This window comes from Pleurodeles waltl, chromosome 4_1, assembly GCF_031143425.1.
Source record: "Pleurodeles waltl isolate 20211129_DDA chromosome 4_1, aPleWal1.hap1.20221129, whole genome shotgun sequence".
Classification (NCBI taxonomy): Eukaryota; Metazoa; Chordata; class Amphibia; order Caudata; family Salamandridae; genus Pleurodeles; species Pleurodeles waltl.
Genome location: NC_090442.1, coordinates 853,376,294 through 853,390,147, shown reverse-complemented (window position 1 = coordinate 853,390,147; position 13,854 = coordinate 853,376,294). Strand labels below are relative to the sequence as shown.

Below are 13,854 nucleotides of genomic sequence, written 5' to 3'. Positions count from 1 at the left end.
AAATAAATATTGTGCCAGCTACTTAAAACCATTCATAAACACTACGTTATTGACACTGCTAAATGGTATCAATGGGGCAGAAATATGCATTAGAAATACCTTAGTCTCACACCCTTTAAATTAAATAACTAGCTTCTGGTGACCATTGTGCATCATTGTGGAATTTCTACGTTCAATCAACAATGAAGACAGTTCTGTCCATGGCAGCTGAAACCCCGTATTCAAGGGGTAGACAATAGTAATTAATGAAATCGAAGGTCCTGCAATGTGACTAGCCATAGAATGGACCCTTCAGATCTTTAAGGTCAATAGGACAGCATGGTGGAGAGGTATGAGTGGACCTTTATGCCCAGCAAGGAGAGGGGTTGAGGGGAGAGAACAGAGACGTGACAGAAAGGGGAGATCATCAATACAGATTTTCACATTGTTCGTACTAGATCATGTGCGCCTTTAAAGCTCCATAGCTGTGTGCTTAAATTCGTCAAACCCAAAAGCCATTGTTTAAAATGAAGTCTAGTCTGGCAATCAAGAGACTGAGGAATAAGCATGCACGAATTAAGACAATCCAAGGAGAATATGCAACCTAACTCGATGCTCTGTCCATCTAGAACAGAATACTACACTTCCAATATGCACAACCGAGACAGCTCAAATGCCAATGTTCCATGGCAATAGTCCAGAATGATGACTACAGTGACCCACTCCAGCAGTATGTGGCTGAAGATAGGCCTTTGACCCATAAATTAAGAGACCACTCTTGATACAAGTCAAAGCAGAGGTCTACGATTTGGAGTAGAAATGATGCCATACGCGATTTGCTACTGCAGATAAATGATGCTCCACTGCACTGAAGAAGTGAACACTGAAGTACTGGAATATTTTGGGAGCTTCTTTTCACAATTACTTGCAGAACATGTGGCTTTTTGGTAAATACATTTGGATAATTTTGCTAAAACTTAGTTGTTTGAGCCTATTTTTAAACAACAAAATATTTGGCAGGCAGAGAGATTCCCCGCCCTGGTCTCCCCTCTTCCACCCGAGAAAGTCTTAGTTCAGTGGGGGAGTGACACAAACCTTCCTGAGGGCTCTTTGTGTCTACCAGTCTGGGCCTGCTCACATGACCTGCTCTGAAGCAGAAATGAGGCACTAGATATTAGCTACATTTGTGATCATCAGCAGGTCAAGAGTTCTAATTCTAGCAAGGCCCACTCACCCTTTCCTTTGGCTATCCAGTTAAACAAGTACCATTAAAACAAACAACCCGTCTGTTATTTGCAGCGCTTAGAAACGGCAGATGTGTGGTATGAAAAAGGTGTACATAAAGGCACATAATGTAAACGTCGAACCTCCCCCTTTAAATGAGCAGTTACTGTCCAGAGTACCTGAAATTCTTTAATGTGAAAGAGTTGCTGCACTTCTTAGTGCTGCTACAACACCTGTAACTGGAGGGTACCAGCAATTCTCAGGAGCAAACAGATGGTGTGGATAGCGAGTACCTGCACCATCATATTCCCATTTCAAAATCTGGCCTCATTGAAAGCCATTTCGGATCCTTTGCATGTACCACTGCTGGGGGGGGGGGGGGTGGTAGCTCAGGCGGCCATTTAAGCAGCCTCGTCCACACAGCACCTTTCTAACCCCATCGCTGCATGGAGATTAGGCGGCCACATTTCCATTACGCTTTCCACATTTTTTTCCAGTGCTTGTTCCCCACTTAACGTGGCAACTAATTGCAATGATTAGCGCACACAAGGTTTCCCGAAAAGGTTCTCACGACGGAAGGTTAATGGCATGACCCGCCGGGGTAAAAGAGCGGGAGAACCTGCTGCTTATCACGCACAATATAAAGTACACTGAAGTCAGCTGAGGGGCTGATGGAAATGTAAGCAGGAACGCACAGCCCGCAGCTTGGTAGCAAGGGGCAGAAAGGAACCAGCGTAACGAAGGCCTGGAAAAGGTTTAAATACCAGCCCCGCACTGCGTAAAACAAACACTATCGTCATGTAACATATCTCAGCTTTGGAAAAGAATAACATAATCTCTTACTTAGAACCGCTTTACAGAAAGTATTTTGTGCAACTGTTATTAACCACTCGAAATTGGTAGTCATTTTGCTGAGAGCAGAGGGATGAAAGACAGTTGACTTTGGTGGGATTTAGTTCTCCAATAGGCAGATCATACAAATCTCAAGAGCTAGCACTGAACTCACTGATCTTTCTTACTTGCTAAAAAAGATTTGTTTGGCACTGTATTCCACACTTTAGCTGCTTCTAAGCACTGTAAATAACGTGTGATATTTTTTTTTACTATTAGGCAATTTGTCAACATCAGAAACATACGAGGCAGGGTTGGTCTTCCAAGGGTTAAACCTTGAAACCTGCAACAAAGCTCATTATAGCCAGTCTAGGCCTGATTTCGACTCTACCAGTAAAGCTTACAGCATACATGACTGCATGTATAATCCAACAACGACTAATTTATATATATATATATATATATATATATATATATATACACACACATACACACATATCTTTCCACAGAGCGTGAAGATTAAATGTCTTAACTTTACTCATGCTACTGAAACCACAGCCCATATGTGCCATATTTCTTCTTTTAACCTTTAATGGTTAAAAAGCTCAGCAGGTCCACTTGACAACATTTCAATTCTAAAACCTGAACGAGCCAAACCAAAGAAAGCTAGGAAAACTTACTGAAACATGTTCAAGCAGATGCACTTGACATCTGATGAATGGCCGCAGCAGCAGATGTCAAACAAGCCTTTGTGTGAACCTGGAGATTTGAGTGAATTGTTACACAGCTCTTTGGTGAGCGAAAAGCACAGAGACATCTGGGAGCGGGACATCAATATAAACTGGGCCGGCTTTAGCGCTGAGGACGCCCGGTGCGAGAATGTTTGTTGCCATCCCCAATGGCCACCTTTGCCACAGATTCCCTCACTACCACCTTTTGCCCATGCCCTAAAGTCTCCATAACCACTCTCTCTCTCTCAGAAGCATTTAATTATTTCTATTACACCACTTATACTAGTGTATCTTGTCAAAACATTTTACATCACAAACACATTATGAGGCAAATCAATCATACGTGGTAAATCAGTGAAGACAGCAAGATGTAGGAGTCACGTCATACATAGTGGTAGGTAGTATAGTATAAGAGTGCTTGATCCGGAGAAGCACAAACTCAGAATTTAAAACTACCACCATAGTTGGTGGTTGTCTTCGCTAATAGGAATTGATTTCCACCCATATGCACCCTTATTGCAACATTAGGATAATGAAAGACTAGGGAAAAACCATAATGATCTAAAACCTATACCTTGCAGTTTCCACGCAGCTCTTTGATGACAGTTTCTAGCTCACTGTTCTATGTTAGGATATTAACTACCTTATGATGTGTTATAACTTCAACGAGCCAAAACCCGATCTCTCTCCAGAAGGTCCCATTTAAATTGTTGAAACTTGTAGGAGGTAAGGAACGCAGCAACAGGTTTTTTAAAAACCATTATATACTTGCGAACATAGCACCCCCAACCGAAGTAAAAGCCAGGTGCGGTTGCACTGGTCACACCACCCTAGAGCCTGCCCCGAACCCAAACCACGCCTCACGTCGGCCTATAGCTCTTCTGAATTCTGTGACAGCACTATATGCATCCTGAGAGACCAACTATATTCCTAGGCCTTCCCACTAAAGGTGGAACTCGTGTGTAGCACATATTTCCGGCAGGGCATAAGGCAGACCCCTTCAGCCCTTGCAACTGGTTGTGGGTGACAGGCGGGCAGTTGGCACTCTCCAAGGGCCTCCATTTAATATAAAACGTGAATTTTCTCCCAGTGCATCATATTTTCAAATAATGGCAGCACTTCAAAAAGGAGGAGGGGGAGTTCTATAAATACCCATTCTAATTATATGATTGATATATTATATACACACACACACACACACACACACAAGCGATATATTAGGTAGGTACTAAAAACCCATTTGTGTTTCAGCTTTCCATTTACCAGCATCTCTCAGCAAGGCTGCCATACTTCTACGATGCCAGAGAACCTCGGCAGACCTAAGCAGGACACTTATACTCCAAAGAGTCAAACAATACTCGGGTACAATATTCTAAAAGGGACATAATCAGCACTACTCAGAAGGGTGGTTGCTCTTTCAGAGACACCTAACAGCTTCCCCTCACTTTGGATCAGATGTGGTCCACACGTGTGGGCAGTGTGAAACGCTTGCAGTGCAGGACGTCTTTCCCTTTCAAGACCTCTTGCTTACGCTGTCCATACCCTATAAGTACAGCTCCATTTGTGCCGGGGGTTGTTGGTGATGGCACTGATACTCAGTTTCCCGACCTGAAACGTATTTTTAGATCTTTAGATTTTGCCCCAGACTAAAACAGGAATGCAGAAAAGAACAAAGAGCATGGTAGGAAACAGTGACGAAAGGGAGAAAACATGAAAGAAAAAAGAACCCAGAAGAGTAAGGGAAAGAGAAATGAGGCGTGAGACATAGAGGAAAGACATGAGTAAAACTAAGCAGCATTTGTATTCAGCAACCCTAGCATTCAGCATCACCAGTAGTCGGTGACCAAAGAAAAACTTTGAGCCCCAGCAACCTTCTTAATTTTTTTTCAAATTAATTTTGCAACTTTAGCACCGCCAACAAGTCTTTTAGAGGCACCAGCCTACAAGGAAGAACAAGCAAGGCCTTCCAGTGAGGCTGTAACCGGCCGCACAAAGTCAGGATTATCTCAGATACTGGTACGAAGGGAAATCTAGGATGAAGAGTGAATTTGTTTGATCAGAACTCTGCACTTACTGAGCAGAACCCAATAGAAGATAGCCTGACCATATGCCTGTGGCACATCTGCACTTTACAAGTTGTATTCAACCACTGAAGTGACATCCCATTCCGCTTTGAAACAGAGCTGCAATGCAATAAATTGGCCGATATTGGCACTTGTCAGGTCATTATGGGTGGCTTGTTGTGAATGAAACAGTATTTGCAATACTAGTCAGCACGGCTATACTTCGACTGTGAGAGGAGGATTTCTTGGTCGTGCTGCAAAACATTACATTTGCGTATAAAGTAAATCACAGTACTCCTCTTCCTGTAGTCACAGAGTACAGGACATGTTCACGTTACTTTTAATGAAAGAACAGAGTACCATCTGTCACCAGAGTCGTTCTATTTATTCGAGATTACTGGTACTTTTACATTGGCGAGGGGACCTTTTACTTAGGCAGGATTATGGAGACAGAATAGGAAAGATAAGCACTTTTAATAGGATTATTTTACTTATAATGCAATCTTAGCACTTCTCAGCAGGGGTACCACATGCTTTATGGGACAGTACCAGCACTTCTCAGGACTGCCACTAACAATTTTTGGCAGAGGCGCCACACATTTAATGGGACACTGGCACTTCTTAGCAGGACTACCACATGTTTAATGAAAGAGTACTGACCCTCCTCAGCAGAGGTGCTACATGTGTAATGCAAGGGTACTGGCACTTCTCAGCAGGGATACCAAATGTTTAAAGAGAGAGGACTGACTCTTCTCAGCAGAGATGCCACACTTTTAATGCTAGAGTATTTGCACTTCCCTGCACGGCTGCTATTACTGTGAGGAGGCATATGAACACTTCTCTGAAATATTGACATGGCTAATGGATCAGTAAATGCTATGAGGTAGGTAGGTCCATGAAGCCCCCTCTGGATAAATAGCACATTTTAGACATTAAAAAGGTACTCTACGGGTAGGTGTGTTGGTAAAGGAGAGCTGTAGGTTTGGATGGGTCTCTGAAATGAGCCCGTCTGGTTAAGGTGAAGTGAGTACTTGCATCTGTTCCTGCTCGAACCATCTTGTCTAGAGTATTTTATGGCTGGGTGAGCCTCTGACTGAGTACCTCTCCTGGATCAAGATCACCTGCATGCTTGGATCCATCGCTGCACTGAGCTCCATGTTTTGAACAAGAGGTGGTGCAGAGTTTGATCAGTCCCAGCACTTAGATCCTCTCATTGGCAAAGGTGCTATTTAGTTAGGCATGTCCCAATCAAACCTTGCTCTTCTAAGCCCCACCCTTGAACTGTGAGTGACTTACCTCAGTGTCATTCTTCGCACCCCCTTTTTTTTGCAAATCAGATGGCTTAAACAGCCCGACACTCCACCTGGAAACAATTTGAATCCCCTTGTTTCTCTTCCTTCTACCAGAAGAGACAGATCTTGTGCCCTTCTATACTCTCTTTGGGGACCAACGACACCTAACCTGGTGGACTGCATCCTTGTCAGGAGGGAACACTTGGCTGCTGTCCCCCCAAGCCACCCAGAACCATTTGACACAACCGTGTATGAACACAAGCATATACCCAGTGTCATACGTCAAAATGAATATAGCTGTGCTTTAACCAAAAGGAGTAACAACTCTAAGGGAGTCATCTACTGGTTGGGGGCTGTGGGACATTTAGCAAAAACTGCATGTCCCATTCACGCTAGAGAGTATACATATGTCTGTATTCTAAATTGAGCAGACAGAATATCCTCCATCTTTTATCAGGTTCCCCACACCCATCAGAATCTAAATCCCTCAGGCTTGTGTGATATACCTGCATGATTATAAAATGAGTGATGGGCCTGTCAAGGTGGCATATGAACCTACAGACTGCTCTCTTGACCACCAAGTACTTTCTTAAAGCATTATGTTCAGGTTTTTACAATTAGCTTCCTTGTGCGTCAACAGCCTGCACTGTCCATCTGGATTTCCAGCATACTGAGACAAATTGTATAACACAGATGTAAAGCTTTAAATGCTTCTAGAGTACCACACACCATTTAGTAACAAATGTCCATATACATAGTTCAACAGCATCCACAGTTACTAAATTCTCCCACCATGGGAGAGACAGAGGCCCAGTGACATGGGGACACAAAGTGATTTATCCAAGATCAGACAGACAGTCAAATGCAGAAGCCAAAATTGGACCGTAATGCTCTCCCTCCCAGTCAGCAAACTGGCAGTAGATCAGGTGTCCTCCCCAAGGAGTGGGAATGAAATTCCCGAGCAAAGCATGTACTTTATAAATCAGATTAAAAGACATTTGAGAGCAACATGAAATATCTTGGTGATAATAAACGGTGTATACCAAAAGAAACATCCAGGAACGAAAAAGTATTTACATCCCATCTTGGGCTGTTTACCTGTTCTAGAGATTAGGACCGCTGTTCCAAAAAGATGTGGAGGCCACATGGTGTAAACCATAAGTCAAACAGGAAAGTGACCCATGTTGCTTATATTCACATTTTATCTGGACTTCGGGATGCTTATGCTCTCATCTCTTTTTAGGTCTGACTAAATAGGGTAGCTGTACAGAGGTGTGAGGGACTATGTTACAACTCAAAAATACGCTAAATCACACATAAAATTATTTGTCTTACATCCACTGCATACATTGAGCAATCTTTTTTGCTTTTCGCTGCACCAGGCTTTTTAGAACGTTTAGTCAGAATTCAAAATGCAAGCAAGGCCGACTGGTTTTGTCAATGCTTGTTAAGAGCATATGTGCAACAGTTGCTATGCTTTTTTTTTTGTTTAACTTAAAAAAACTTTTTTTTTTTTTAAATAGTTGCAAAAGGGCCCGCACATCATTTCTAGTCAGGCATGAAAAAAATAGCAAGCAAAAGAGGGACAAGTAACAAGTTTACAGTCATTAGAAGCAAGATTGTGGTTAATGACATGAGGAACCTGCTTTCGTTTTTTTTTTTGTTTTTTTTTATTCGAATGATGTAAAGTTTTTAACTCCTGCGCGATAAAATCAAAGTAACTAGATGGCTATGGAACATTTTTTTTCACAGGGGCCTTTCTGTATTTTAATAATCTTGTTTTGCAAGTGGCATAGTTTACGCTAGCATCATGTTTAATAATTAAAAGAGGCGTTTCATTTTACCGCTGGTGAAGTACTTTTATGGACAGGATTCTCACTAAACTGAACGCCTGGAGGCCTTAAACAGCCTTAGACATGCCACTTGGAGAGATCTCTCAGATCCGTGACGTACGTTTTTCAAAGCTGTTGAAACCACCTTTGGACAATCTAATCCGAATTGCAATTTAACATCTCTCGCCACTTGCAACGCTTATAAAAAAGGAGCGATTTTATGTAATGCATGACCTTCCCCAGCGAGAATATTCATAGTAAAACAATGCAATCACTGTTTGGCAGAGTATATGCAAACATGGCGTTTAAAGCACTGGGGCTGGGGGCCGAGTTTGGCACAATTTCAGGAAAAAAAGAAAAGAAAAACGTAGAACGTGTTGCAAAAGTAAACTTCTGCTTATCAGACTCTGCATTCCACGCCACGGATTATCGGGCATTGGAAAGTGCTCTCCTTTAACCAAGGAGGCAATTATGCGGTCGAAAATATAGCTGTTGACGAAGTGGGCCTGCCCTGGCGACTGACTGTTTTGCAGATCTGCCCCAATGCACTCATTGGAATGTAGATGCACGTACACGCCACGCCATCCCGCATTCCACGTATTATGAGGGTAAACTAAAAGGACTCCAAAATGGAGGCCCTACCTCCTTCCATTACCAGTGGCGACCGGCATACGTTTACTGTCTGCTATATTTTAATGGTTCCACGTGCCCAAATCATAAATGTAATGTACGAGAGAAGCTTTACACCAGCCTAACAAATGTCCAATGGCCAAACCGGATGTTTGACTTCAAGGTGAGAGCTGCACCACGCGTGCCAAACTATCAAAACAGTAGCGAGCCTAAACTCACGGCGAGGCGCACCAAAGGCAGGTGCCTCTCGTCTCAGCAGTATAAACCAGAGATACGCGATGCTGAAACCAGTAGTGAACTAGAGGTCTCAATTGGAGTTAAGTTACAGCGGAGCTAGGCCGTCTTCTCGAGAGGCCACTTTTCACGCGTCGAACATGTTCTGTTCTTTCACAGGGAGTGTCCCCAAAATGTGCAGCTCCATTACCCCCGTCGCCTCTCAGCCTCGACCTAAAGTCCAGTTCCAGCAACGCCGACAGAATGACATACAGCGGCTTCTTATCTCCTTTTTTTGCCTAGGGAAGCTGCACCTCCCATTGTTAGCTACATATTGTATACAAGGTGCGAATGCAATTATTGTTAACGTGTGTGTGTGTACACACATATATATATATAAACATATACACACGTACACACACACCCATACACGTTTTCTTACTCTATTAATAACAGTCGCACAAATTATATTTATGGAAGCTCGTCCTTATAGAAGTGCCACGATCTACTGTGCCTTTCTCCGTACTTTTTAAGTATGGACGACGCTATCTAAAACTTTTAACAGAAATACATCTTTAGTAGTCCAATTATGTATTATTTTCACATCTACAGTATACAAAAGGTCCTGCAGTATGGTCTGTGGTATTACTCGGTACCTCTGATGCATTGTTGTCACACCAGCTTTGTAGCAGGAGCTTTTATACGCACACTAGTGTTTCACAAAAGCACTGTATGCATCTCCTGTGTACAAGACATCCTTCGTTCAAATCCCAAGTGCTTCACGGACACATTTTAACAGACCTGCAGAGTACCACAGGAGTATATTGTGACGTGTGCAGTATTACAGATTATAACCAGTGCTTTAAATGGGCCGGTTCTGTCCGGTACGGAGTACCGGCACGTTTTTATTTTATGAGGGAGAGTACCTGCACTTTTCAAGAAAAACGTAATACTTTTATTTGGAGAGCAACGGCACTTCTCAGAAATAAGCAGGTACTCTGGTACAGAGTAACTGCACTTCTATATTGCCATTTCAAGCACTGGATATAGCAAGTGCTTAATTTGTGCTTGATGTGTCCGGTGCTGAGCACCAGCACTTGGGGCCGGGGCTTATTTTTCTGCCTCAAGCATTTGCTGCGAGCAAAAGACACATGGGAAAGATGGATGAAGGGAAAACCGAAAAAGCGTCCCAAAGGGAGAAAGCAGAAAGCTGCAAGAGTAAACTGAACGGGCAGGGAGTGGCTTTATATGGATTGAAGAGGCCCGAGATGGCTTCAGGATTTCGCCGCCTCAGTATTCCATGTTCACACATTTAATTGCAGCAGCCGTGTGTTTAAGAGGAGGGCTTTGAGCACCGGCACCTTTTTCTTTACAAATTAAGCACTGGATATAGCGTGTTCTCGTGTGTTATACACGGTTCCTTTGTCTCCACGCCAAAGGTAGACAAGTCCACGATTTAACAACCATTAAGTAGACCTGCACACTAGATTTCAAACGCAGTGGTTGCAGCGCTGTGCAACCTATCTGTCCTCTTATTTGGACTAAACACAAACTAAGCCCCCCAGGCCTTGGGCCCACCTGCCTGGCTTAAGGCTTTCCTTGAAAAAGTCTGACTCCACCCAGTAGAACCTGCCAACCGCGCCTGGAGGGTGGCGGGGATTGATGAAGGCGGAGGTCAAAAAGACAGAGACTGCTATCAAAGGTGAGTCAAGTGGACACAAGTGGTCAGTATCCTGTGGAATGCAGGGCCTGGCTGGAGAGAGGGGTTGCAGGAAAAGGAGGGGCGGGGGAGGGCCCGTCGAAGATTCACGATGCTAATCAATACTAATACACCTGTCACCATTGAAACGTCGGCCTAAATTACCTTCAGCAAATTAAACGTTTGTTACATAAAAAAGACTGCACAGCACGGACACCTCGGTGTAATGCTTGACGCTGTGCAACCTCGTGCAGTCGCGGTTACTTTCCGATTTTTCGCTGGCCGCACACTTGTTAACGAGCTGGGGAGTGGCTTCGCTGGAGGCTTTATGCAGCTTCTTATCCACATCTCAATCTCAGGGTTTTCACTGATCTTTCTGAGACCTACTACGCCACTAGTGGCGGGAATGTGCAGGAACACCCCCAAGGCAGCCTGCAGCCTGGCCTAGTGGTACGCTCCGTTCAGGTGCAGAAAACGTCCTCATTAATCTGCAGCTGCTGACACCCTGGCGTCCCAACAGGGCCAACTTGGACGTTCAGCCACCCCATTTCGACAAGCCGAGCACCATTTCAGTGAGTTATATTAAACATCGGAAGACTGGAATTACGTGCATCGTTTACTAAAAAGTATGTGATTGTATTATATACGCCATTTCAGCGCAGGCATCCGGATCTTCAAACCTTAAATCTAATTTTACATTGTTTCCACCGATTTTTTTCCCCCCATTTAGCCGATGTGTAAGATCTTTCGTCGGTGCAGACCTCGTCATTGAGGAGCATAGTGCACAAGTCATTTGAGAGGGATAATATAAACTGACCAGGAAGAGAAGCCTGCGCTAGAACCCCGGCTAGCCCGCTCCACACAGTCGACCAGGTCTGGATTGAGAACACCTAAATTTAAGAGAATCTGGACAACCACCACGGATACTAAACTAATTCGAATACATTCATTTATGAAGGCCAGCTTGAAGGCAAACTGTGACACAATGGAAAAATATCACTAAGACAAAACGTACAGAGCTGTTACTTATGCAGTGAACCTAAAAATGTTGCGTTAACATGCTTGGCCGATAAAGACCATACAATTTGTGGAAAGGAAAAGGAGGTGAACATACAAACACACAAAAAGTCACAGTGACAGGCAAACCCAGGCGAAGCAGAGCTCGGGAAAAAAAAAACGCAACAGGATATACCGCTAATGGAATAATATAAATACCATTTTATGCGACCAATGCGATGCTGGACAGGAGCCACCTGCTCTTCACGCACTGAAGCTGGTGCATCCTCGCACATGTACAGGACTGCCTAGTGGCTACATGTCATTCACGGCACCTTCTGCCAGACCTGGCCTTTCAGGCAACACAACCTTGCACACCTCTATTATATACGCGTATTAAAAGATTAAACTGCAAGTCCCACAATGCTCTTGCTAACAAAAAGGACAGAGTTGCCTGGCTACGTGAGACAAGAGTTCACTTAGTACAAATAACTGCGTTTAGACTTCAGCACGTCAGTGTGTAAGACAGGCCCAATGGTTAAACACAGGAATCTTCCTTTGTAAAGACCAATAAAGAGGGGCGGGGGCACTAAACACCAATAAAGGGAGGGGGGCATTACACACTCTCTGCAAAGGGTCAGAAGTACCTCGGCACCAAGCCTGAGAGGATGAATGCTGCACTTGGGACTGTACTGGCCCGACTGTTTCTCTGCCCCTTGAGACACAATCTAATCCTGCCTGCAGGAAAGGGGAAAAAACTTCGCAGGCTGGGAAAGGTTTGGGCACAGCTAATTGGAAACATCGGACCACAAGCAGCGCAAAAATAAGAGCGCTGCCCGGTGGAGCTGTTCCCACCGCCCCCACAATCTAGCATTCTACACAGAAGAGAGCAAAGCACGCCTCTCTCACCCTGGTGCCACGGCCCAGTACAGCTATTCACACCAAAAGGGCGCCCCACTGGAGGTGGGGCAGTACGCGCGGGCTGGGGTTGTTAACAAATTCCACCGCCCAGTAATTTGTCACAAGATCCCATGTCAAATGATGTCCCCCGTGGGGCGCCTTGGGTGATCATGGGCCCGCGTGCTTGGTTCGCCACATGGCGAGCGCAAGGCTGCCTTGTGGGGTGTCTCCTGTCTGGCTCCCCAGCACCTCACCCATTGGCCTCGCGTCTGCACTGTCCCCTGAAGTCCACAGAATGGAGTTCAGGATGCTTCACACTGTGCTACAAGGTTGCGGGCCCCGTCACCCTTTTACAGTGCCCCGAGCGTAGTTCACCAGAAGGCATCACACCCCTGCACGCGGGCCGGCCGGGTCCATTTCAGTCACATTTCTGCGCAGTGCCTCTCAATGCACAGCCCCACTTTCACCACCACTGCAGCAAGAAGGGCGAAACAGCCTGCTGCCATCTCTCCACAAACACGAGGTAAAAACATACGACAAAGTCCCAGCAATCCACAGACTTACTTTTGTCTTCTTCATAAGGAAAAGCAGCAGCAATCCAGCCTAGACAAGGTATCAAGAGTCCTTTTAGCTGTTAAAACCCCCCAGCATATTTGGGCTAGTCCGTGCATTGGCTTCCCGGGTGCTGAGAGGGACGCGGTTCCAGTGTGGCGGCAGCTGTGAGCGCTGACAGGACGCTGGCGGGGTCTATTGCCTGCTGCTGCAGAGATTCGTCTCTGTTCCTTGTTATCTGCACAGTGATCGGGACCTGTTCTGCGCGTTTTCAGTTATATAGGGATTTTCCTTCTGTGGCAGCTAGAGGGAAGGCACGCCCCCTGCCCGCCCTCTTTCTCCTCCTCGCTCCATTTGTGTCAATAGCGATAAAGGGGAAGTCGCTCCCCAACCTTTTCTTTCCTTTCTATGGCGTGTGATGGTGCAGGCACATCTGCATAGAGCTTGGAAGTGTGTGCAAAACTGATAGCGTTTTATTGCAAACTTAATGCATCAAAAAGGCTAATCAGAGCCTCCGCAGTAAGACTTGGCTTGCTGAAAAATCCATACAGCCAAGGCCACCGGAACTATGCTGAATGGGAGGATCAAATTACGCCACAGGTTTGAATAAATTATGTGGAAAGAAATAACAGATTATACGGCGCATTTTGTTATAGTATGACCTCTTCATTTTGTCATTTCACACATGTTAACACTATTGAGCGAAGGTTTCACTTCGTTAGTGGCAGATTTTTACCCCCTCCCCCCAACTGTATCAGACTGGAAGAGCGACATGGCTGAATGGACGACTGCAGAAGAATATTATATGCTTAAGTCTAGTAGAGACACAAAACCTGTTGATGGCCTGCAATCCTGGACTGCCATGCTGGTTAACTTACTTAACTCTTCGGAGATCGACCCTGTGGGATCCCG

General features: G+C 44.8%; 1 protein-coding gene across 2 annotated transcripts in view; it reads right to left on the bottom strand.

Annotated features, from left to right (window-relative positions):
* KITLG (KIT ligand) overlaps window positions 1-13,240 on the bottom strand; it is a 135,779-nt gene extending 122,539 nt beyond the window's left edge. Inside the window, exon 1 of one of the 2 annotated variants that reach the window (XM_069229613.1) lies at window positions 12,955-13,240. Coding sequence is in view for 1 of the 2 variants with exons in the window: in XM_069229612.1 (XP_069085713.1) it covers window positions 12,955-12,969 (15 nt within the window). In the remaining variant the exon portion in view is untranslated. The remainder of the gene's footprint in view (window positions 1-12,954) is intronic. The other variant, XM_069229612.1, reaches the window with a different exon arrangement.
* Between the last annotated feature and the right edge of the window lie 614 nt (window positions 13,241-13,854).